Source organism: Lissotriton vulgaris, chromosome 9 (genome assembly GCF_964263255.1).
Source record: "Lissotriton vulgaris chromosome 9, aLisVul1.2, whole genome shotgun sequence".
Classification (NCBI taxonomy): Eukaryota; Metazoa; Chordata; class Amphibia; order Caudata; family Salamandridae; genus Lissotriton; species Lissotriton vulgaris.
The window spans coordinates 19,859,616-19,885,887 of NC_141697.1; the positions used below are offsets into that span (position 1 = coordinate 19,859,616).

The 26,272-nt window shown below is 54.1% G+C and overlaps 1 protein-coding gene across 1 annotated transcript in view; it reads right to left on the bottom strand.

The window, feature by feature from the left end:
• The window catches only part of PRORP (protein only RNase P catalytic subunit), an 815,834-nt gene that overhangs the window by 21,659 nt on the left and 767,903 nt on the right, over positions 1-26,272 (bottom strand). Inside the window, exons 5-6 of the mRNA XM_086936936.1 lie at positions 4,678-4,826; positions 904-1,099 (exon numbers count right to left, since the gene is read on the bottom strand). Of these exons, the coding sequence (XP_086793062.1) occupies positions 904-1,099; positions 4,678-4,826 (345 nt within the window). The remainder of the gene's footprint in view (positions 1-903; positions 1,100-4,677; positions 4,827-26,272) is intronic.

A 26,272-nucleotide genomic window follows, 5' to 3' on the forward strand; every position in this document is an offset into this window, starting at 1 on the left:
GCTTTACCGCTCGCTGGACTTTTACCGCTCGCTGGACTACTTCTTTACCGCTCGCTGGACTACTTCTTTACCGCTCGCTGGACTACTTCTTTACTACAAGCTGGACTTATTTACTGCTCGCTGGACTTATTTACTGCTCGCTGGACTTATTTGCTGCTCGCTGGACTTATCTACTGCTCGCTGGACTTATTTACTGCTCGCTGGACTTATATACTGCTCGCTGGACTTATATACTGCTCGCTGGACTTATATACTGCTCGCTGGACTTTACTGTTCGCTGGACTTATTTACTGTTCGCTGGACTTATTTACTGTGCGCTGGACTTATTTACTGTTCGCTGGACTTATTTACTTTGCATCTAAGCCTTGGACAGTCACCTGCGTTCCACAATGCGATTAATAAGTCACCTGACCCTGCTTGTTCATTCTGGGTCATGATGTCGAGCGCCATGAGGCGGTTGGGTCCTCAGTGTGCCCTATATGAATTGTCAGACTCACCCACTCGCTGAGGGTCTCTCACACCTCCAATACTTGTGCACCACTCATATCACTCCCACGACCCTGTATGACCCTTCTACACCCAGGGGTTCTCCCACTGTGTGTCCCTGTGCATCCGTGATGACATCCAGCATCCACAGTTCACTGTTACCTACAGGGGTCCGCTTTGAGCCACATGTGAAATGAGTTGAGACTCTGTAGACGATGCCTACCCTGCACTCCCGTGTATGTTACCACATCATTCATTGATTCTCTGGCTCGCCCCCTGTCATTACTTATCTGGTTCAGGTTTTGTCATTAGTTCTCTGGCCCAGCCCACCTCTTGCCATTGATTCTCTGGTTCGCCCACCTCTATCTTGCACCTCACCTACCTACTTGCATGCTTGGCGCCCCCCGCAAGCATTACCTGAAAGGTGACTCTTTTGCCGGGAACATAGTCGGGGAGCACCAGCTGGTGCCCCCGCTGCCACTTGAAGAAGAGCTGCCGGATGCGGCCGTCCCCCAGGCAGGCCTTGTGGTCCCTCAGGAGGTCCCTGGTGACGAACCTGCACTGGTTGCCGGAGCTCAGCGTGGCGTAGAGAAGGAAGGGGTCATCCTCAGACCTGCGGGATCACAGGAGACATGGATGAATTAATGGCTGGATGATGGATAGATGAATGAATGAATAGCGCGCCTGGAAGACACACGCTGATGAATTATGGAAGATTTCAAAGGAGCACAAGACATTAAGGGATTTCACAGGGTGACACAGGGTATTGCAGGAGATGAGAGGGAGGCACATGGATTATGGGAGATCACAGATAGATGCAACGGATTATGGGAAATCACAGGGTGGCAAGAAATGACTGTAAAACAAAGGGGACAAGAAATGACTGTAAAACAAAGGGTGACAGTATATACTGGGACGCTAAAGAGGGACGCACAGAGAATAATAGAATATAAATTAGAAATGAAGAAATATTGATGATCACAGACAGCACAAAGAAAGAAGAGATACTCAAAGGAACCAATGGCAAAAAAGAGTGTGACACAGTGAACTATAGGAGACGATGGACAAAAGAAAGGAATTATGAGAGATACAAGTGAAACATAGGAAATACCGGGAGATGATAAACACAAATGTGATGAAAACCAATGGCAAATGAGAGAGAAGGTAGGAGGGGGTAAGAGGAGAAATCTTAAAATGGTTCTGCTCATTCCTACAAAACAGATCTCAATGAGTCCTAATCAATCATGACTTATCCGATCAACACCGGTCACTATCTGCGTTCCCCAAGCTTCTTCACTTTCGCCCATCCTGTTTAATCTTTACATGGAACCCTGGACTGAAATCCTCAAACACTCCAACATCTACTACCATATGTACGCTGATGATACGCAATTGTACATGAAGATTTTCTCCCCCAACGACATAAGCACTCTCAATAACATCTTGAGCAAAACTCAACACTGGTTAACACTTAACCACCTCAAACTTAACACGCTCAAAACTGAATTTCTATTAATCCCCCCTCCCAACCCCACCTCTAACATCAAAGACTGGCTCCCACTACTCACCTACCTGAACTGTACCCCACTTATCATTGATTCAGCAAAATCCCTAGGAATAACACTAGACAACAACCTCTCCATGCTGAACCACATGAGCTCCACAACCAGAGGGTCAATTTCAATCTCCACGTCTTAAGAAAACTGAGGCCTTTCCTGCCCAATTCAGATCTCACGATGGTGATTCAAGCACCCATGAGCTCCAAACTTGACTATGGGAATGCTACCCTTGTTGGCCTAAAGAAAATAAAACTAACACCGCTGAGGGCTACCCTCCATGCGGCTGCTCGGCTCATCATAGGCTAAATGATCAAATCCCCCCAGTCCTCTGCTCTCTGAACTGGCTACCTTATAAATCTAGGATCCAACAAAAAATAGCATGCATGACATACAAAGCCATCCACCCCAACACTCCTCGCTCTCTGGCTCAGAAACTGGTGCTATCAGGAAGGAATAGAGCTTCTCGTAGTACATGCTCCCTACTGATGAAACCCCCAACATTTCACAAAAAGAAAACCTATAAGATCTTTCTCTGGAATTGCCCCAAGTATTTGGAACTTTCTTTCCCCAGAGGTGAGGACCATTCCTTCCTTCGTTCTTTAAAAAAAAAGAAGTAAAAGTGAGACTACTGAATAATCTCCTTCCTATCTGAGGCGGCTATCCGTGCCAATTTGATTTCTTTGCTGGTGTTTTCACTATGTTTCTTTGTATTATCTTTTTATTATCTTTTTATGCTGTATATTCTATATTTTGCTCCTGATATATTTCAAGCTATTTATTAGGTTGTACAGCGCTCTAACACCAAACTTTTGGTCATGTTTAAGCTTTACAAAACTTTATAAATAAATAAAATTAAAATAAAACCAATGTAAGATAAGGGCAAGCAACAAACAGGAGCTCACAGGGAAGAAAAGGGAAGATACAGGATATCTGACAGACAGGGGGATATATAGGAGATCTGGCAGATGTGGGATTTTAGCAGATCAGTCCTACAGGGGAAATATAGGATATCAGGTAGACTGGGGAATGATAGGAGATCTGGCAGACCGGGAACATTCTGAAAAGGAATCCTTGCCGTCGCAGAGTGGATGAAAGCCAATTGGTTGTATTTTCACAAGAGCAAAACAGAAATTCTCCTACTGGGAATAGATACACGCTCTTGAGGCAACCATTGGTGGCCTCCCTCCCTCGCCCCGCCCGCCTCCCACTGCTCAAGATCTTTATTAAAAATCTAGGTGTATGGGAGGACAGCACTTTAACTTTCGAAGTGAAGACCAAATCAGTAGCAGGCATGTGCTTTGGGCTCTTGAGAGGGCTTAACCCCATCCTTGGTCTTTTTGATCCTGGTTTTTGATAAACCATTATTGGGGCCGTTATCTTATCTCTGTTGGATTACTGCAACATTCTGTAGTTGGGAGCCAATAAGTCTCTAAATAGAAGACTCTAGCTGGCACAAAACGCTGTGGCCAGGCTACTGTTTTCCCTTCGTATACAAATTGCATTGGCTCCCTGTTGGACTGCCGTGTGCACTTAGAGACCTTGTGTACTGCCCATAAGAGTCTGCCTTCCCAGGAGGCTCCTATCTTGTTGAACCGGATATCTCTGATCGACCCTCGCGTCCTCTGAGCTCGATCGATCTTAATCTGCCCATTAACCCATTACCCTTTATGGGTTCCAGAGTAGCGTCCTACTCGCCAGAAAAGCGATTCAACAGCCGTTGAGGGTAACAGGTGAATGCAAACCTTTCTTCCCCTTCTATCCCTTCGCTATCCTTCTCACTCCAAATAACTGACTAATATCCACCACTGAGATTACTTTCATATTTCACCATACTAATTCACCACTAATCCTTTATGGGGTTCCAGAGTAGTGTGCTTCAAGATTCTGCTATCTTTCCAAATCCTAATCCAAATAATTGACTAACCTATCCACCACTTAAAATTTACTTGCATGTTTCACTACACTAATTCATCACTAATCCTTTATGGGTCCCGGAGTAGCGTGCTACTCGCCGAAAAAGCGTTTTGATGCCTCGTCTGGGGTAGTAAGTGCTATATAAATGCAATTACAATACAATACGTGTTAAGGGAGTAAGGGCGGGAGGCTGCTTTTTTTGTGCAAAGGCCTCGGCTCTCTGGGACTCTCTCCCCTTTCCACCGGGAGCATTCAGAATCATTTTTAGTTCAGTTAAACCCTGTAGACCTGGTTCTCCTCTAGTTAGAGCCCCTTGCTGTCCTTCCTGTTCTAAGTCGCTTGCTGCAGTCCGTTTCATGCACTGGACTGGCGCTGGGATGACCCATCGCTGGGGCCGCTACGCGCTTTACAAATGTCATGACATAACTACTGAACGTGGAAACATGGACTGTAAAGTCCTACTCCAATCTGGACAACCGGAGGTCTTTTTGAACTCTAATAACGTTATCATGTTTATCTCTACAAACGACTGAGATGCAGAAAGGTTTGCCTGTTTTATTTTTTGTGTGTGAAAGAAGAGAATGAGCAAAGTGAGTTTATGGAGTGCAGTGTCTGGAGACAAACTCTGCCACACACCCAAGCAGCATGAAGGAGCTTCTCTTGATGGCACACAAAGATCTCATGGAGTTGGTGGCCTTGCGCCATGGCTGGTACTCACAAGTTGTCAGTGAAGAAGCATGCGGCCCGCTGCTGCACAATGGCCATGTGGCGGCGGTCCCAGTTGCGCGAAGGGCTAAGCATGTGCTGTCTCCCGAGCACCAGGATCCTCGCGTTCTGCTGGGCGAGAGAAGATACAACATCCAGGAGCTGGAACCAAGGGAAAGGCATGTTATGCTGGTGGGCAATGGGAGCGAATCTCCCAATCAAACAAAGGCTGGTGAAATGTAGTCAGAGAGTACAGTAAACCAGAGCACGGTCAGAACAAATATGATCAAATGGAAGATGGGAAAAGGAGGTACAGTCAAAGGAACCACATAGAAAGGGTCAACCGTCAATGCAAGAGTATTCCAAGGAAGCACCACAACAGCTTGGTAAACCAGCACGGTCATAGGGAACAGAGCAAACTCAATGGATGCATGGCTAAAGCTGAAGGCGGCACAAGTGCACAAAGGGAGTACCGGCAAATGACAAAGGGCTGGCAAATGCATCAACCCTGCAGGATCATCTACATGCTTGTAACCAAGCTCTGCAAACCTTTGACCCTTCCACGCAGAGCACCCACAATCTCATTCTTTTCATCTGTACATGGGAAATTTAAATATCTCCCCAGTGATCATGATTACATACAACCAACATTTCTTTGTCATCGTCAATGTTCTCCAGACAGCTGCAAGAGGTCTAAGTCTCCCATATATCTTTCCTTCTACAGTCACTAGCTCCACTGATGGTATTTCTATCCTGCTTTATATGCCGCAGGGTATGAAACACTCAACGAAGCTCCAAGGTCCTGGTTCCACACGGGGCGCAGTCCATAGGACACGTGACTGGGCTAGAACACGGTCAGCTGCTGTTGAAACGCGACAAAGGAAGGAATGTCTGGTAACTCACAAGGAGGCGCATTTCAAACATTGGACTGGAAAGCAAAGTTCCGCCTCCCTGCACATTCTGTTTAAAAGGCGGACCACATAATAACCGATAGCACCCCTCGAGCTGACAAAAACGGAAGGTATTTCTTTGGATGAGGTGGAGCCCTACCATCATCATCTTCATTGTAAACTTTATTCAGTAAGAATTCCATAAAAGTACAACATTATACATTTTATAAAAATCAAAACAGCTAATACTCAAAATCAATGAGGTGCATCCTCAAATGCACAAGATCTTAAAAACATTAGGTCCTTCATTGGCAATGGGTTCAAGGGTTTTCTGCCTGAGAGACAAGATCTCAGCTTTTTAGGCCACAGATTAAATGATGTCAACACTTTGGCTCAGTCATTCTATGCATGGGTGCATAGAAAGGATCACACAAGGGAGTGTAGTTCATCGCAGTACCCCAAGTGGGAGATTGCTGGTGCCGCACAGAGCAGAGATTTGCATTTTGCAATTAAGGGTTGGCATGAAGTGGGGTAGATGTTGAAACTAAAAAGTACAGCTTTTAATCCTACTGATTTGGAGTTTAGAGGACATGTCTTTATCATATGGAACACCCAGTATTTAACCTCAGACACCACTCATAGGGCTTGAAAAGGAGCAGGGTAGGAGGATTTTTTTTACCAGGAATCTTTGCCCTGTAGACCCGAAGGAAAGAAGCCCAATGTTGCCCCCATGCTTCAGCCTCTGGCACATATGCCCACCCATGAGGGCAGACGGGCAGTCGTGCTGCTGCAAAGCTCCCCGGCATCTTAAGCTCTTCCGTGACCGCCAAGAGTGGGTCTTAGTGCTGTGTTGTGGGCAGAACGCTGTCTGCGTAGGGTGAAGGACCCTGTCTGCGCAGGGTGAAGGACCCTGTCTGCGTAGGGTGAAGGACCCTGTCTGCTTAGGATGAAGGACCCTGTCTGCGTAGGGTGAAGGACCCAGTCTGCGTAGGGTGAAGGACCCAGTCTGCGTAGGGTGAAGGACCCAGTCTGCGTAGGGTGAAGGACCCGGTCTGCTTAGGATGAAGGACCCTGTCTGCGTAGGGTGCAGGACCCAGTCTGCGTAGGGTGAAGGACCCAGTCTGCGTAGGGTGAAGGACCCAGTCTCGTAGGGTGAAGGACCCAGTCTGCGTAGGGTGAAGGACCCAGTCTGCGTAGGGTGAAGGACCCAGTCTGCGTAGGGTGAAGGACCCAGTCTGCGTAGGGTGAAGGACCCAGTCTGCGTAGGGTGAAGGACCCAGTCTGCTTAGGGTGAAGGACCCAGTCTGCTTAGGGTGAAGGACCCTGTCTGCTTAGGGTGAAGGACCATGTCTGCCTAGGGTGAAGGACCCAGTCTGCGTAGGGTGAAGGACCCAGTCTGCGTAGGGTGAAGGACCCAGTCTGCCTAGGGTGAAGGACCCTGTCTGCTTAGGGTGAAGGACCATGTCTGCCTAGGATGAAGGACCCAGTCTGCGTAGGGTGAAGGACCCTGTCTACGTAGGGTGAAGGACCCAGTCTGCGTAGGGTAAAGGACCCAGTCTGCGTAGGGTAAAGGACCCAGTCTGCGTAGGGTGAAGGACCCTGTCTGCGTAGGGTGACAGACCCAGTCTGCTTAGGGTGACAGACCCAGTCTGCTTAGGGTGACGGACCCTGTCTGCCTAGGGTGAAGGACCCAGTCTGCGTAGGGTGAAGGACCCTGTCTGCCTAGGGTGAAGGACCCTGTCTGCCTAGGGTGAAGGACCCAGTCTGCGTAGGGTGAAGGACCCTGTCTGCGTAGGGTGAAGGACCCTGTCTGCGTAGGGTGGCAGACCCAGTCTGCTTAGGGTGACAGACCCAGTCTGCTTAGGGTGACAGACCCAGTCTGCTTAGGGTGACAGACCCTGTCTGCCTAGGGTGAAGGACCCTGTCTGCGAAGGGTGAAGGACCCTGTCTGCGTAGGGTGAAGGACCCAGTCTGCGTAGGGTGAAGGACCCTGTCTGCGTAGGGTGAAGGACCCAGTCTGCGTAGGGTGAAGGACCCTGTCTGCTTAGGATGAAGGACCCAGTCTGCCTAGGGTGAAGGACCCAGTCTGCGTAGGGTGAAGGACCCTGTCTGCGTAGGGTGAAGGACCCTGTCTGCGTAGGGTGAAGGACCCAGCCTGCGTAGTGTGAAGGACCCAGTCTGCATAGGGTGAAGGACCCAGTCTGCGTAGGGTGAAGGACCCAGTCTGCTTAGGGTGACAGACCCAGTCTGCTTAGGGTGAAGGACCCTGTCTGCGTAGGATGAAGGACCCTGTCTGCGTAGGGTGAAGGACCCTGTCTGCGTAGGGTGAAGGACCCTGTCTGCGTAGGGTGAAGGACCCTGTCTGCGTAGGGTGAAGAACCCTGTCTGCGTAGGGTGAAGGACCCTGTCTGCGTAGGGTGAAGGACCCTGTCTGCGTAGGGTGAAGGACCCTGTCTGCGTAGGGTGAAGGACCCTGTCTGCGTAGGGTGAAGGACCCAGTCTGCGTAGGGTGAAGGACCCAGTCTGCGTAGGGTGAAGGACCCAGTCTGCGTAGGGTGAAGGACCCAGTCTGCGTAGGGTGAAGGACCCAGTCTGCGTAGGGTGAAGGACCCAGTCTGCGTAGGGTGAAGGACCCTGTCTGCGTAGGGTGAAGGACCCAGTCTGCGTAGGGTGAAGGACCCTGTCTGCTTAGGATGAAGGACCCAGTCTGCGTAGGGTGAAGGACCCAGTCTGCGTAGGGTGAAGGACCCTGTCTGCGTAGGGTGAAGGACCCTGTCTGCGTAGGGTGAAGGACCCAGTCTGCGTAGGATGAAGGACCCTGTCTGCGTAGGATGAAGGACCCTGTCTGCGTAGGGTGAAGGAACCTGTCTGCGTAGGGTGAAGGACCCTGTCTGCGTAGGGTGAAGGACCCAGTCTGCATAGGGTGAAGGACCCAGTCTGCGTAGTGTGAAGGACCCAGTCTGCGTAGTGTGAAGGACCCAGTCTGCGTAGTGTGAAGGACCCTGTCTGCGTAGGGTGAAGGACCCTGTCTGCGTAGGGTGAAGGACCCTGTCTGCGTAGGGTGAAGGATCCTGTCTGCTTAGGGTGAAGGACTCAGTCTGCGTAGGGTGAAGGACCCAGTCTGCGTAGGATGAAGGACCCAGTCTGCATAGGGTGACAGACCCAGTCTGCTTAGGGTGAAGGACCCTGTCTGCGTAGGATGAAGGACCCTGTCTGCGTAGGATGAAGGACCCTGTCTGCGTAGGGTGAAGGACCCTGTCTGCGTAGGGTGAAAGACCCTGTCTGCGTAGGGTGAAGGACCCAGTCTGCGTAGGGTGAAGGACCCAGTCTGCGTAGGGTGAAGGACCCAGTCTGCGTAGGGTGAAGGACCCAGTCTGCGTAGGGTGAAGGACCCAGTCTGCTTAGGGTGAAGGACCCTGTCTGCCTAGGGTGAAGGACCCTGTCTGCGTAGGATGAAGGACCCAGTCTGCGTAGGGTGAAGGACCCAGTCTGCGTAGGGTAAAGGACCCAGTCTGCGTAGGGTAAAGGACCCAGTCTGCGTAGGGTGAAGGACCCAGTCTGCGTAGGGTGTGGGACCCAGTCTGCGTAGGATGAAGGACCCTGTCTGCGTAGGGTGAAGGACCCAGTCTGCGTAGGGTGAAGGACCCAGTCTGCGTAGGGTGTGGGACCCAGTCTGCGTAGGATGAAGGACCCTGTCTGCGTAGAGTGAAGGACCCAGTCTGCGTAGGGTAAAGGACCCAGTCTGCGTAGGGTAAAGGACTCAGTCTGCGTAGGGTGAAGGACCCTGTCTGCGTAGGGTGAAGGACCCTGTCTGCGTAGGGTGAAGGACCCAGTCTGCGTAGGGTGAAGGACCCTGTCTGCGTAGGTTGAAGGACCCTGTCTGCGCAGGGTGAAGGACCCTGTCTGCGCAGGGTGAAGGGCCCTGTCTGCGTAGGGTGAAGGACCCTGTCTGCGTAGGGTGAAGGACCCTGTCTGCATAGGGTGAAGGACCCTGTCTGCGTAGGGTGAAGGACCCTGTCTGCCAAGGGTGAAGGACCCTGTCTGCGTAGGGTGAAGGACCCTGTCTGCGTAGGGTGAAGGACCCAGTCTGCGTAGGGTGAAGGACCCTGTCTGCGTAGGATGAAGGACCCTGTCTGCGTAGGGTGAAGGACCCAGTCTGCGTAGGGTGAAGGACCCTGTCTGCGTAGGGTGAAGGACCCTGTCTGCGTAGGGTGAAGGACCCTGTCTGCCTAGGGTGAAGGACCCTGTCTGCGTAGGGTGAAGGACCCTGTCTGCGTAGGGTGAAGGACCCAGTCTGCCTAGGGTGAAGGACCCTGTCTGCATAGGGTGAAGGACCCTGTCTGCCTAGGGTGAAGGATCCTGTCTGCCTAGGGTGAAGGACCCAGTCTGCGTAGGGTGAAGGACCCAGTCTGCTTAGGGTGAAGGACCCTGTCTGCCTAGGGTGAAGGACCCTGTCTGCGTAGGATGAAGGACCCAGTCTGCGTAGGGTGAAGGACCCAGTCTGCGTAGGGTAAAGGACCCAGTCTGCGTAGGGTAAAGGACCCAGTCTGCGTAGGGTGAAGGACCCAGTCTGCGTAGGGTGTGGGACCCAGTCTGCGTAGGATGAAGGACCCTGTCTGCGTAGGGTGAAGGACCCAGTCTGCGTAGGGTGAAGGACCCAGTCTGCGTAGGGTGTGGGACCCAGTCTGCGTAGGATGAAGGACCCTGTCTGCGTAGAGTGAAGGACCCAGTCTGCGTAGGGTAAAGGACCCAGTCTGCGTAGGGTAAAGGACTCAGTCTGCGTAGGGTGAAGGACCCTGTCTGCGTAGGGTGAAGGACCCTGTCTGCGTAGGGTGAAGGACCCAGTCTGCGTAGGGTGAAGGACTCAGTCTGCGTAGGTTGAAGGACCCTGTCTGCGTAGGGTGAAGGACCCTGTCTGCGCAGGGTGAAGGACCCTGTCTGCGTAGGGTGAAGGACCCTGTCTGCGTAGGGTGAAGGACCCTGTCTGCATAGGGTGAAGGACCCTGTCTGCGTAGGGTGAAGGACCCTGTCTGCCAAGGGTGAAGGACCCTGTCTGCGTAGGGTGAAGGACCCTGTCTGCGTAGGGTGAAGGACCCAGTCTGCGTAGGGTGAAGGACCCTGTCTGCGTAGGATGAAGGACCCTGTCTGCGTAGGGTGAAGGACCCAGTCTGCGTAGGGTGAAGGACCCAGTCTGCTTAGAGTGAAGGACCCAGTCTGCTTAGGGTGAAGGACCCAGTCTGCGTAGGGTGAAGGACCCTGTCTGCGTAGGGTGAAGGACCCAGTCTGCGTAGGGTGAAGGACCCAGTCTGCGTAGGGTGAAGGACCCAGTCTGCGTAGGGTGAAGGACCCAGTCTGCGTAGGGTGAAGGACCCAGTCTGCATAGGGTGAAGGACCCTGTCTGCGTAGGGTGAAGGACCCTGTCTGCGTAGGATGAAGGACCCTGTCTGCGTAGGGTGAAGGACCCAGTCTGCATAGGGTGAAGGACCCTGTCTGCGTAGGATGAAGGACCCTGTCTGCGTAGGGTGGAGGACCCAGTCTGCTTAGAGTGAAGGACCCAGTCTGCTTAGGGTGAAGGACCCAGTCTGCATAGGGTGAAGGACCCTGTCTGCGTAGGGTGAAGGACCCAGTCTGCGTAGGGTGAAGGCGGGAATTTTCTTCCATGAATAGAGAAAGATTTTGGCTTACTTACTTTTCTAATATGCGACCCACTGCCAGAAGCAGGGATTTAGGCCTGTAGTTCCCTGGAAATGAGGGTCCAGCTTGATTTTTTTTAATGGTTTTGCCACCGCGTGTTTCCATGCAGGGGGGGACAATGGCAGTAGACCCCCACCCCCTGGGGGGCTACTGCCATTGCAGTATTTACTACAAAAAACAAAAACAATTCTGCTCCGGGAAGGAGTGTGGGGGAGGGCTCTAGAGGGGAACCAGATCTCACTTTACTAAAAAGTGTTGGTTGCAGTTCTATAGTAATGGCGGGGCGTCTGTAAGGCGCGCTCCGGGTGCGCCCAATGTCCTTCTCTGGGATGGAGTTAGCTGGACTCTGTACTTTGAAGGGAACAGCAGATGTCGGAGACTTTGCCAGATCATTGCAAGGTGCGACCGTGGGTTCTGGGCAGTTAGGGCCAGACTTTGATGTATTTGGGGATTTAATACTTGGGAATAATTTCCCAAGTATTAAAGTGAGCTGTCTGGCCAATCTGGCTTCAAAACAGGAAGCTTGGGCCTTTCAACGGCCCTGCGGGCGGTGGTTTCTCCCGCTCATCACATGGTTTGAGACTGAATGGATGTTGTCTTCATAGCCTTGGAAGGGTGCGGTCAAGAGGTCTGGATCTTCTGGTTGGCTAGACTTGGATGAGTAGGAATCCTTCAAGAGGTGGAGCCTGACACAGTAAAAGTTCAAGTAATACAATGGAGTGGTTGTTAATATTCCCACATGGTTGTCAGCTCGAGTGAGGGCCCACGGAGCAGGAACAATCAATGCAGGATCATGCCCCGGGGGCCGGTGAAAGGAAAGTATATATTCATTTTTAGAAGAGCGCATCCTTCACCAAACATCAAGGGGATTGAGGTCGGAGTCGCGATAGAAATCCAGCCTCACTGAACACTGAGGAACAGTCCGAGCCAGCACCAGCATCTGTCCCACGGCCTCGAGTTTGTGAAGACACATCTGTCCCTCGGCCTCGAGTTTGTGAAGACACATCTGTCCTTTGGGTCTGACCAGTGGGTGAGTCTTGCGATCAGTATTGCTACGCAACACTTCCTAGATAGGCCTGTGCAGGGCTCCTGGAGGAATCGCTGCATGTGTGAAGCCCCTAATGATGACCCTTACCACGCGTGACCCATGGCATGGAGAAGTACGTGTGGCCCATGGCATAGAGAAGAACATGTGGCCCATGGCATGGAGAAGAACATGTGTGGTCCATGGCATGGAGAAGAACATGTGTGGCCCATGGCATGGAGAAGAACAAGTGTGGCCCATGGCATGGAGAAGAGCATGTGTGGCCCATGGCATGGAGAAGAACGTGTGGCCCATGGCATGGAGAAGAACATGTGTGCCCCATGACATGGAGAAGAACGTGTGGCCCATGACATGGAGAAGAACGTGTGTGCCCCATGGCATGGAGAAGAACCTGTGGCCCATGGCATGGAGAAGAACATGTGTGGCCCATGGCATGGAGAAGAACGTGTGTGCCCCATGGCATGGAGAAGAACCTGTGGCCCATGGCATGGAGAAGAACATGTGTGGCCCATGGCATGGAGAAGAACATGTGTGCCCCATGACATGGAGAAGAACGTGTGGCCCATGGCATGGAGAAGAACATGTGTGCCCCATGACATGGAGAACGTGTGGCTCATAGCATGGAGAAGAACGTGTGGCCCATGGCATGGAGTAGAACATGTGTGGCCCATGGCATGAAGAAGAACATGTGTGCCCCATGACATGGAGAAGAATGTGTGGCCCATGGCATGGAGAAGAACACGTGTGGTCCATGGCATGGAGAAGAACACGTGTGACCCATGGCATGGAGTAGAAAACGAGAGACCCATGGCATGGAGTAGAAAACGAGTGACCCATGGCATGGAGGAAAACGTATGACCCATGGCATGGAGAAGAAGGCGTGACCCATGGCATGGAAAAGAACATGTGTGGCCGATGGCATGGAAAAGAACATGTGTGGCCCATGGCATGGAGTAGAACATGTGTGCTCCATGACATGGAGAACGTGTGGCCCATGGCATGGAGAAGAACTTGTGGCCCGTGGCATGGAGAAGAGCGTGTGGCCTATGGCATGGTGAAGAACACGTGTGACCCATGGCATGGAGAAGAACAGGTGTGACCCATGGCATGGAGAAGAACGTGTGCCCCATGGCATGGAGAAGAACATGTGTGGCGCATGGCATGGAGAAGAACATGTGTGCCCCATGGCATGGGGAAGAACATGTGTGGCCCATAGCATGGAGAAGAACACGTGTGCCCCATGGCATGGAAAAGTGCATGAGTCGTCCATGGCATGGAGAAGAACACGTGTGCCCCATGGCATGGAGAAGTGCATGTGTGGTCCATGGCATGAAGAAGAATACATGTGCCCCATGGCATGAAGTAGTGCATGTGTGGCCCATAGCATGGAGAAGACCATGTCTGGTCCATGGCATGGAAAAGAACATGTGTGGCCCATGGCATAGAGAAGAACATGTGTTGCCCATGGCATGGAGAAGAACACATGTGGCCCATGGCATGGAGAAGAACACGTGTGACCCATGGCATGGAGAAGAACACGTGTGACCCATGGCATGGAGAAGAACGTGTGACCCATGGCATAGAGAAGAACATGTGTGCCCCATGGCATGGAGAAAAACATGTGTGGCCCATGGCATGGAGAAGAACATGTGTGGCCCATTGCATGGAGAAAAACATGTGTGGCCCATGACATGGAGAAGAACATGTGAGCCCCATGGCATGGAGAAGAACATGTGTTGCCCATGGCACTGAGAAGAACATGTGTGTCCCATGACATGGAGAATGTGTGGCCCATGGCATGGAGAAGAACGTGTGGCCCATGGCATGGAGAAGAACATGTGCGGCTCATGGCATGGAGAAGAACATGTGAGCCCCATGACATGGAGAAGAACGTGTGGCCCATGGCATGGAGAATAACGTGTGGCCCATGGCATGGAGAAGAACATGTGTGACCCATGGCATGGAGAAGAACACGTGTGACCCATGGCATGGAGAAGAACACGTGTGACCCATGGCATGGAGAAGAACACGTGTGACCCATGGCATGGAGAAGAACGTGTGACCCATGGCATTGAGAAGAACATGTGTGCACCATGGCATGGAGAAGGACATGCATGACCCATGGCATAGAGAAGAACATGTGTGGCCCGTGGCATGGAGAAGAGCATGTGTGGCCTATGGCATGGAGAAGAACACGTGTGCCCCATGGCATTGAGAAGTGCATGTGTGGTCCAAGGCATGGAGAAGAACATGTGTGCCCCATGGCATGGAGAAGTGCATGTGTGGTCCATGGCATGAAGAAGAACACGTATAACCCATGGCACGGAGAAGTGCATGTGTGGCCGATAGCATGGAGAAGAACATGTCTAGTACATGACATGGAGAAGAACACGTGTGGCCCATGGCATGGAGAAGGACATGTGTGGCCCATGGCATGGAGAAGAACATGTGTGGCCCATGGCATGGAGAAGAACATGTGTGGTCCATGGCATGGAGAAGAACACGTGTGCCCCATGGCATGGAGAAGAACATGTGTGCCCCATGGCATGGAGAAGAACATGTGTGGCCCATGGCATGGAGAAGAACACGTGTGGTCCATGGCATGGAGAAGAACACGTGTGCCCAATTCCATGGAGAAGAACATGTGTGCCCCATGGCATGGGGAAGAACATGTGTGACTCATGGCATGCAGAAGTGCATGTGTGGCCCATGGCATGGAGAAGAACACGTGTGGTCAATGGCATGGAGAAGAACACGTGTGCCCCATGGCATGGAGAAGAACATGTTTTCCATGGTATGGAGAAGAACACGTGTGCCCCATGGCATGGAGAAGAACATGTGTGGCCCATGGCATGGAGAAGAACATGTGTGGCCCGTAGTACGCATTAAGTCACCTGGTCGCGTCCTGCACCAGTCGCTCTGGCGTCCTCCACTGAATTGAGCAAGACGGTTACAACTCCCTCACCCAACAGCCAGGACTGGGCAGGTTGAACCCCTTTAGTTACACTGCAGCTGACCCCTTATACAGGGAGGCGCATATGTCCTATCAATGCTGCCCTTCTGCCTTCGAGCCAATAAAGAGGTGCTGCATAAGAAACTGCACGAGAGCATGCCCTGTGCTCCACTGCATGCACTGGTCCCTTTGCTGCAACCCCCAAACGAAACACAGCTGCAATGCTCCTGTACACAACTACACGCAGCAATGTGCCTGCACTCACCACTCCGCTGCAAGGCTCCTGCACAGACTGCACGCAGCAATGTGCCTGCACACACCACTCCATTGCAAGGCTCCTGCACAGACTGCACGCAGCAATGTGCCTGCACACACCACTCCGCTGCAAGGCTCCTGCACAGACTGCACGCAGCAATGTGCCTGCACACACCACTCCATTGCAAGGCTCCTGCACAGACTGCACGCAGCAATGTGCCTGCACACACCACTCCGCTGCAAGGCTCCTGCACAGTCTGCACGCAGCAATGTGCCTGCACACACCACTCCGCTGCAAGGCTCCTGCACAGACTGCATGCAGCAATGTGCCTGCACACACCACTCCACTGCAAGGCTCCTGCACAGACTGCACGCGGCAATGTGCCTGCACACACCACTGCACTGCAAGGCTACTGTACACAACTCCATGCAGCAATGTGTAAATGTAAATGTAAATGTATAGGCATTTATATAGCGCACTACTTACCCGTAGGGTCCCAAGGCGCTTCGACCGCTGCGAAACCCTTCCTGGCTTCCCTGAGAGATGGTCCCTTAATGGGTATCTCCAGGGTGAGACCAGGCATCCCCGGCGGTCTGGTGGGGCCGTTAGTGAAGATGAGGCAAGCTAATGCCCAGAGTTGCCGAGTGTGATCGCTGATCAGAGTGGGCACCGAGTCCGCTGACCCTGGTCCAGAAACCTGCCGCGCCGGGAATCGAACCCTGGTCCCGGGCCATCCTCTGCTCTCGGGTCTGCCGCCTCTAACCAGTGAGCCACACACACCACTCCGCTGCAAGGCTCCTGCACACACTGCACCCAGCAATGTGCCTGCACTCACCAGTCCGCTGCAAGGCTCCGGCACAGACTGCTCTGCACCACTGCCCCCACACACCAGCCTGTGCAAGGCTCCTGCAGACTGCACGCAGCAATGTGCCTGCACACACCACTCCGCTGCAAGGCTCCTGCACAGACTGCACGAAGCAATGTGCCTGCACACACCACTGCACTGCAAGGCTCCTGCACAGACTGCTCTGCACCACTGCCCCCACACACCAGCCTGTGCAAGGCTCCTGCAGACTGCACGCAGCAATGTGCCTGCACACACCACTGCACTGCAAGGCTCCTGCACAGACTGCACGAAGCAATGTGCCTGCACACACCACTCCTCTGCAAGGCTCCTGCACAGACTGCACGCAGCAATGTGCCTGCACACACCACTCCGCTGCAAGGCTCCTGCACAGACTGCACGCAGCAATGTGCCTGCACACACCACTCCGCTGCAAGTCTCCTGCACAGACTGCATGCAGCAATGTGCCTGCACTCACCAGTCTGCTGCAAGGCTCCTGCACAGACTGCACGAAGCAATGTGCCTGCACACACCACTCCACTGCAAGGCTCCTGCACAGACTGCACGCGGCAATGTGCCTGCACACACCACTCCGCTGCAAGTCTCCTGCACAGACTGCTCTGCACCACTGCCCCCACACACCAGCCTGTGCAAGGGTCCTGCACAGACTGCACGGAGCAATGTGCCTGCACACACCACTCCGCTGCAAGGCTCCTGCACAGACTGCACCCAGCAATGTGCCTGCACACACCACTCCGCTGCAAACTCCTGCACAGACTGCACGCAGCAATGTGCCTGCACACACCACTCCGCTGCAAGGCTCCTGCACAAACTGCACCCAGCAATGTGCCCCCACACACCAGCCTGTGCAAGGCTCCTGCACAGACTGCACGCAGTAATGTGCCTGCACACACCACTCCGCTGCAAGTCTCCTGCACAGACTGCACCCAGCAATGTGCCTGCACGCACCCACTCTGCTGCAAGGCTCCTGCACAGACTGCATGCAGCAATGTGCCTGCACTCACCAGTCTGCTGCAAGGCTCCTGCACAGACTGCACGCAGTAATGTGCCTGCACACACCACTGCACTGCAAGTCTCCTGCACAGACTGCACGAAGCAATGTGCCTGCACACACCACTCCGCTGCAAGTCTCCTGCACAGACTGCATGCAGCAATGTGCCTGCACTCACCAGTCTGCTGCAAGGCTCCTGCACAGACTGCACGAAGCAATGTGCCTGCACACACCACTCCGCTGCAAGTCTCCTGCACAGACTGCATGCAGCAATGTGCCTGCACGCACCCACTCCGCTGCAAGTCTCCTGCACAGACTGCACCCAGCAATGTGCCTGCACTCACCAGTCTGCTGCAAGGCTCCTGCACAGACTGCACACAGCAATGTACCTCCATGCACCACTCCGCTGCAAGGCTCCTGCACAGACTGCACGCAGCAATGTGCCTGCACCCACCACTCCGCTGCAAGGCTCCTGCACAGACTGCACGCAGTAATGTGCCTGCACACACCACTCTGCTGCAAGGCTCCTGCACAGACTGCACACAGCAATGTACCTCCATGCACCACTCCGCTGCAAGGCTCCTGCACAGACTGCACGCAGCAATGTGCCTGCACCCACCACTCCGCTGCAAGGCTCCTGCACAGACTGCACGCAGCAATGTGCCTGCACACACCACTCCTCTGCAAGGCTCCTGCACAGACTGCACGCAGCAATGTGCCTGCACACACCACTGCACTGCAAGGCTACTGTACACAACTACATGCAGCAATGTGCCTGCACACACCACTCCGCTGCAAGGCTCCTGCACAGACTGCACGCGACAATGTGCCTGCACACACCACTGCACTGCAATGCTCCTGTACACAACTACATGCAGCAATGTGCCTGCACACACCACTCCGCTGCAAGTCTCCTGCACAGACTGCACGAAGCAATGTGCCTGCACGCACCCACTCCGCTGCAAGGCTCCTGCACAGACTGCACGCAGCAATGTGCCTGCACACACCACTCCGCTGCAAGTCTCCTGCACAGACTGCATGCAGCAATGTGCCTGCACACAACACTCCGCTGCAAGGCTCCTGCACAGACTGCACGAAGCAATGTGCCTGCACACACCACTCCGCTGCAAGGCTCCTGCACAGACTGCACGAAGCAATGTGCCTGCACACACCACTCCGCTGCAAGTCTCCTGCACAGACTGCATGCAGCAATGTGCCTGCACTCACCAGTCTGCTGCAAGGCTCCTGCACAGACTGCACGAAGCAATGTGCCTGCACACACCACTCCGCTGCAAGGCTCCTGCACAGACTGCACGCAGCAATGTGCCTGCACGCACCCACTCTGCTGCAAGGCTCCTGCACAGACTGCACGCAGCAATGTGCCTGCACACACCACTCCGCTGCAAGTCTCCTGTACAGACTGCACGAAGCAATGTGCCTGCACACACCACTCTGATGCAAGGCTCCTGCACAGACTGCATGCAGCAATGTGCCTGCACATACCACTCCGCTGCAAGTCTCCTGCACAGACTGCACGAAGCAATGTGCCTGCACTCACCAGTCTGCTGCAAGGCTCCTGCACAGACTGCAGGCAGTAATGTGCCTGCACACACCACTCCGCTGCAAGTCTCCTGCACAGACTGCATGCAGCAATGTGCCTGCACGCACCCACTCCGCTGCAAGGCTCCTGCACAGACTGCACGCAGCAATGTGCCTGCACACACCACTCCACTGCAAGGCTCCTGCACAGACTGCACGCGGCAATGTGCCTGCACACACCACTGCACTGCAAGGCTACTGTACACAACTACATGCAGCAATGTGCCTGCACTCACCAATCCGCTGCAAGGCTCCTGCACAGACTGCACGAAGCAATGTGCCTGCACGCACCCACTCCGCTGCAAGGCTCCTGCACAGACTGCACGCAGCAATGTGCCTGCACACACCAATCCGCTGCAAGGCTCCTGCACAGACTGCACGAAGCAATGTGCCTGCACGCACCCACTCCGCTGCAAGGCTCCTGCACAGACTGCACGCAGTAATGTGCCTGCACACACCACTCTGATGCAAGGCTCCTGCACAGACTGCACGCAGTAATGTGCCTGCACACACCACTCTGATGCAAGGCTCCTGCACAGACTGCACGCGACAATGTGCCTGCACACACCACTGCACTGCAAGGCTACTGTACACAACTACATGCAGCAATGTGCCTGCACACACCACTATGCTGCAAGGCTCCTGCACAGACTGCACGCAGTAATGTGCCTGCACGCACCACTCCACTGCAAGGCTCCTGCACAGACTGCACGCAGCAATGTGCCTGCACACACCACTCTGATGCAAGGCTCCTGCACAGACTGCACGTAGCAATGTGCCTGCACGCACCACTCTGCTGCAAGGCTCCTGCACAGACTGCACGCAGCAATGTGCCTGCACGCACCACTCCGCTGCAAGGCTCCTGCACAGACTGCACGCAGCAATGTGCCTGCACGCACCACTCCGCTGCAAGGCTCCTGCACAGACTGCACGCAGTAATGTGCCTGCACACACCACTCCACTGCAAAGCTCCTGCACAGACTGCACGCGGCAATGTGCCTGCACACACCACTGCACTGCAAGGCTACTGTACACAACTGCATGCAGCAATGTGCCTGCACACACCACTCTGCTGCAAGGCTCTTGCACAGACTGCACGCAGTAATGTGCCTGCACTCACCACTCTGCTGCGTGCAGTCTGTGCAGGAGCCTTGCAGCAATGTGCCTGCACTCACCACTCTGCTGCGTGCAGTCTGTGCAGGAGCCTTGCAGCAATGTGCCTGCACACACCACTCCGCTGCAAGGCTCCTGCACAGACTGCACGCAGCAATGTGCCTGCACTCACCAGTCTGCTGCAAGGCTCCTGCACAGACTGCACGCAGTAATGTGCCTGCACACACCACTCCGCTGCAAGGCTCCTGCACAAACTGCACCCAGCAATGTGCCTGCACTCACCAGTCTGCTGCAAGGCTCCTGCACAGACTGCACGCAGTAATGTGCCTGCACACACCACTCCGCTGCAAGTCTCCTGCACAGACTGCACAAAGCAATGTGCCTGCACGCACCCACTCCGCTGCAAGGCTCGTGCACAGACTGCACGCAGCAATGTGCCTGCACACACCACTCCGCTGCAAGGCTCCTGCACAGACTGCATGCAGCAATGTGCCTGCACACACCACTCCGCTGCAAGGCTCCTGCACAGACTGCACGTAGCAATGTACCTGCACACACCACTGCACTGCAAGGCTACTGCACAAACTGCACCCAGCAATGTGCCTGCACTCACCAGTCTGCTGCAAGGCTCCTGCACAGACTGCACGCAGTAATGTGCCTGCACACACCACTCCGCTGCAAGTCTCCTGCACAGACTGCACGCAGCAATGTGCCTGCACGCACCCACTCCGCTGCAAGGCTCCTGCACAGACTGCACGCAGCAATGTGCCTGCACACACCACTCCGCTGCAAGTCTCCTGCACAGACTGCACGCAGCAATGTGCCTGCACGCACCCACTCCGCTGCAAGGCTCCTGCACAGACTGCACGCAGCAATGTGCCTGCACACACCACTCCGCTGCAAGTCTCCTGCACAGACTGCACGAAGCAATGTGCCTGCACTCACCAGTCTGCTGCAAGGCTCCTGCACAGACTGCAGGCAGTAATGTGCCTGCACACACCACTCCACTGCAAAGCTCCTGCACAGACTGCACGCGGCAATGTGCCTGCACACACCACTGCACTGCAAGGCTACTGTACACAACTGCATGCAGCAATGTGCCTGCACACACCACTCTGCTGCAAGGCTCTTGCACAGACTGCACGCAGTAATGTTCCTGCACTCACCACTCTGCTGCGTGCAGTCTGTGCAGGAGCCTTGCAGCAATGTGCCTGCACACACCACTCCGCTGCAAGGCTCCTGCACAGACTGCACGCAGCAATGTGCCTGCACTCACCAGTCTGCTGCAAGGCTCCTGCACAGACTGCACGCAGTAATGTGCCTGCACACACCACTCCGCTGCAAGGCTCCTGCACAAACTGCACCCAGCAATGTGCCTGCACTCACCAGTCTGCTGCAAGGCTCCTGCACAGACTGCACGCAGTAATGTGCCTGCACACACCACTCCGCTGCAAGTCTCCTGCACAGACTGCACAAAGCAATGTGCCTGCACGCACCCACTCCGCTGCAAGGCTCCTGCACAGACTGCACGCAGCAATGTGCCTGCACTCACCAGTCTGCTGCAAGGCTCCTGCACAGACTGCATGCAGCAATGTGCCTGCACACACCACTCCGCTGCAAGGCTCCTGCACAGACTGCATGCAGCAATGTGCCTGCACACAACACTCCGCTGCAAGGCTCCTGCACAGACTGCTCTGCACCACTGCTCCCACACACCAGCCTGTGCAAGGGTCCTGCACAGACTGCACGCAGCAATGTGCCTGCACACACCACTCCGCTGCAAGTCTCCTGCACAGACTGCACGGAGCAATGTGCCTGCACACACCACTCCGCTGCAAGGCTCCTGCACAAACTGCACCCAGCAATGTGCCTGCACTCACCAGTCTGCTGCAAGGCTCCTGCACAGACTGCACGCAGTAATGTGCCTGCACACACCACTCCGCTGCAAGTCTCCTGCACAGACTGCACGCAGCAATGTGCCTGCACGCACCCACTCCGCTGCAAGGCTCCTGCACAGACTGCACGCAGCAATGTGCCTGCACACACCACTCCGCTGCAAGGCTCCTGCACAGACTGCATGCAGCAATGTGCCTGCACACACCACTCCGCTGCAAGTCTCCTGCACAGACTGCACGAAGCAATGTGCCTGCACACACCACTCCGCTGCAAGGCTCCTGCACAGACTGCATGCAGCAATGTGCCTGCACATACCACTCCGCTGCAAGTCTCCTGCACAGACTGCACGAAGCAATGTGCCTGCACTCACCAGTCTGCTGCAAGGCTCCTGCACAGACTGCAGGCAGTAATGTGCCTGCACACACCACTCCGCTGCAAGTCTCCTGCACAGACTGCACGCAGCAATGTGCCTGCACACACCACTCCGCTGCACGGCTCCTGCACAGACTGCTCTGCACCACTGCCCCCACACACCAGCCTGTACAAGGCTCCTGCACAGACCACTATCCACCGATGTTCCCACACTCTGGCCTGCAAGGCTAATGCACACACTGCTGTGCACCACTACCCCCACACAGGGCTCCACGGCTTCTGAGAATAGAGCTGTGGGAGGGGGGGGGGATTGGGAGCCAAATGTTGCTATTAGAGTGACACCTGCTGCTGAGGGTAGAAAGTGCTGCTTGGTAACATTCCCCAGGGATAGGTGGGGTAAAAAAGACAAGGGCTGCTCTTAGAGTGCCACCTGCTGCTGAGTGTAGAAAGTGCTGCTTGGTAACATTCCCTGGGGAAGTGTGGGGTGGAGAAGACAAGTGCTGCTCTTACAGTGCCACCTTCTGGCGAGGGTATAAAGTGCTGCTTTGGTAACACTCCCCGGGAAGGGTGGGATGTATACAAGTGCTGCTCTTACAGTGCCACCTAATGGCCAGGGCCAGGAATGGTGCAGAAGCGGTAGAGATGAATGATGCTGCTGCGGTGACCCCTGCTGGTCGAAGCTGGAAGCGCTTCTCAAGTGACTGCGAGTCAAGCGAGTTCCTTTCTGAACTGATTATCGGGGAATCTATAAAACCGACAGTCAGATTTGTGTACAATCGTACACGGTAAATATACAAGTCAATACTCATTATTCACAGATCTATAAAGCGGCACTTGCAAGAGTGCGCCAGCAGGGAGAATGGAAGGCGCAGCTGCAAGGAATGCAGGAAATGCAAACTAAAGAGTCCAGAGCTGCAGGCATGAGGGCTCAGCGCCTACATTAATGTAAGGCTGTAAATACTTTGTCACAAGAAGCTATTGGCATTGCTAAATATTGCACCACCAACTGTGCCTGGTGGAAGCACGCACTGACGTCCGGTGGTGTGAGTGCCTGGTGGAAGCGCGCACTGACGGCCGGTGGTGTGAGTGCCTCGTGGAAGCGCGCACTGACGGCCGGTGGTGTGAGTGCCTCGTGGAAGCGTGCACTGACGTCTGGTGGTGTTTGCGCACAGTGAAAGCGTGCACTGACAACTGGTGGTGTGTATGTCTGGTGAAAGCGTGCACTGACGGCTGGAGGAGTGTGCCTGCTGAAAACATGCACAGCCGACAGCACCCCTCAACCCCCAACGCCTAAATCACCACTCAACCCGCAACGCCGACAGCACCACTCAACCCGCAACGCCTACATCACCACTCAACCCGCAACGCCGACAGCACCACTCAACCCGCAACGCCTACATCACCACTCAACCCCTACCGCGAACAGCACCACTCAACCCGCAACGCCTACATCACCACTCAACCCGCAACGCCTACATCACCACTCAACCCGCAACGCCTACATCACCACTCAACCTGCTACGCCTACATCACCACTAAAACCCCACCGCGTACAGCACCACTCAATCCACACCGCCTACAGCACCACTCAACCCGCAAAGCCTACATCACCACTCAACCCGCAACGCCTACATCACCACTCAACCTGCTACGCCTACATCACCACTAAAACCCCACCGCGTACAGCACCACTCAATCCACACCGCCTACAGCACCACTCAACCCGCAACGCCTACATCACCACTAAATCCCCACAGCATACAGCACCACCCAATCCCCACCGCGTACAGCACCACTGAACCAGCAATGCCTACACCACCACACAATCTGCAACGCCTACATCATCACTCAACCAACAACGCTTATTTATGAATGAGGGGGGAAAAAGACCCAACTGCATACACACAGCATAGATAACAGGAAACACTCACAACTTTCGCCGTATCATATTTGCATGCAAGTTTATCAGACATGCGCCATACTCCCCCTTTGAGGACTCGCCATCCTCCCTTTATTCTGCAGTTGCTTCCTGGCCAAAGCCATTGCATGAGCAGAGACGCAAGCAAGCACAATGTTCATCTTCAAAAATAGTTACATTACCGGACTGGCCATCTGGGTATTTTTGCACGTTTCCGCTGGGCCAATAGGCAGTGCTTGAAATGGAAAAGGAAAAGTACAGAGTACCTGCTTGTTTCTGAGAAGTGCCGGTACTCTGCAATTAAAAGTATTACATTTCTCTTGAGAAGTGCCGGTAGTCTCCCCCTCAAAATAAAAAAGTGCTGGTACTCAATAAGAGTTACGAGGATCGAAAATGGATAGGGTTTGCACGATCATGGAGCATGGACAGCTAAGGGATTAGTAGGGTGCGCCTAATAAGGAGGGTGATAATATCTTGTTTCTCAAACAGATCAACTGGTGCAGTTTCTAAGCGCTGTAAGCAACAGGTCTTACTATTGCTCAGCCTAATTTAATAGTACTGAATTTATCAATCTGGAAGGATGGAAGCCTGACAGGACTTTGATTTGTGATCTGCAGCTCACAGTATATGTCAACATTGAGCACTAACACAATTTGACTTGGGACAGAGAACTGATATTGTGCAGAAAAGAGTTTCGTGGTTAGTGAATGGAATTCACTAAGTGCCAGACAAAATATAGCGCCGCCGGAGCACGCCCTTGCGGAAATAATAACAGTGTCACCTTGGCATGATGCTTCACAGCGTGGAAGGTGTGACTGGAGCCCTCCTCTGGCGGCCTCACAGCTGCAACACTGTCCCAAGGACACGAGACAGCGCAGTATTGGCACTTAGTGGCAGAACCGCAGAGGAAAGTGCAGAACCGCGGAGGAACCTTAGCTGCACTTACCTGTGGAAACCCCCCCCCTGACTGGGGTACTGGGGCTATGCTCCCCTTTATCAAGCCGACCGAATCAGTGGGTATTTAACATTATAGTGTACAGCTGGAAAGGGTAAGCTCGAAGTCTACTGTCCTTTATTTCGGATGATCAGAATTTTCTGCGCTATCCTGTGAACTACAATTGCTTGAGGAATTACCTGAGGAAAGGTACAGAGGCCGCCTGCTACCTCACCTGAGACAAGGCACAGAGACCCCTGCTACCTCACCTGAGACAAGGCACAGAGACCCCTGCTACCTCACCTGAGACAAGGCACAGAGACCCCTGCCACCTCACCTGAGGCAAGGCACAGAGGCCCCTGCTACCTCACCCGAGACAAGGTACAGCGGCCCCTTGCTACCTCACCTGAGGCAAGGCACAGAGACCCCTGCTACCTCACCTGAGACAAGGCACAGAGACCCCTGCTACCTCACCTGAGACAAGGCACAGAGACCCCTGCCACCTCACCTGAGGCAAGGCACAGAGGCCCCTGCTACCTCACCCGAGACAAGGTACAGCGGCCCCTTGCTACCTCACCTGAGGCAAGGCACAGAGACCCCTGCTACCTCACCTGAGGCAAGGCACAGAGACCCCTGCTACCTCACCTGAGACAAGGCACAGAGACCCCTGCTACCTCACCTGAGACAAGGCACAGAGACCCCTGCTACCTCACCTGAGACAAGGCACAGAGACCCCTGCTACCTCACCTGAGGCAAGGCACAGAGGCCCCCTGCTACCTCACCCGAGACAAGGTACAGCGGCCCCTTGCTACCTCACCTGAGGCAAGGCACAGAGGCCCCCTGCTACCTCACCTGAGACAAGGCACAGAGACCCCTGCCACCTCACCTGAGGCAAGGCACAGAGGCCCCCTGCTACCTCACCCGAGACAAGGCACAGAGACCCCTGCTACCTCACCTGAGACAAGGCACAGAGACCCCTGCCACCTCACCTGAGGCAAGGCACAGAGGCCCCTGCTACCTCACCCGAGACAAGGTACAGCGGCCCCTTGCTACCTCACCTGAGGCAAGGCACAGAGACCCCT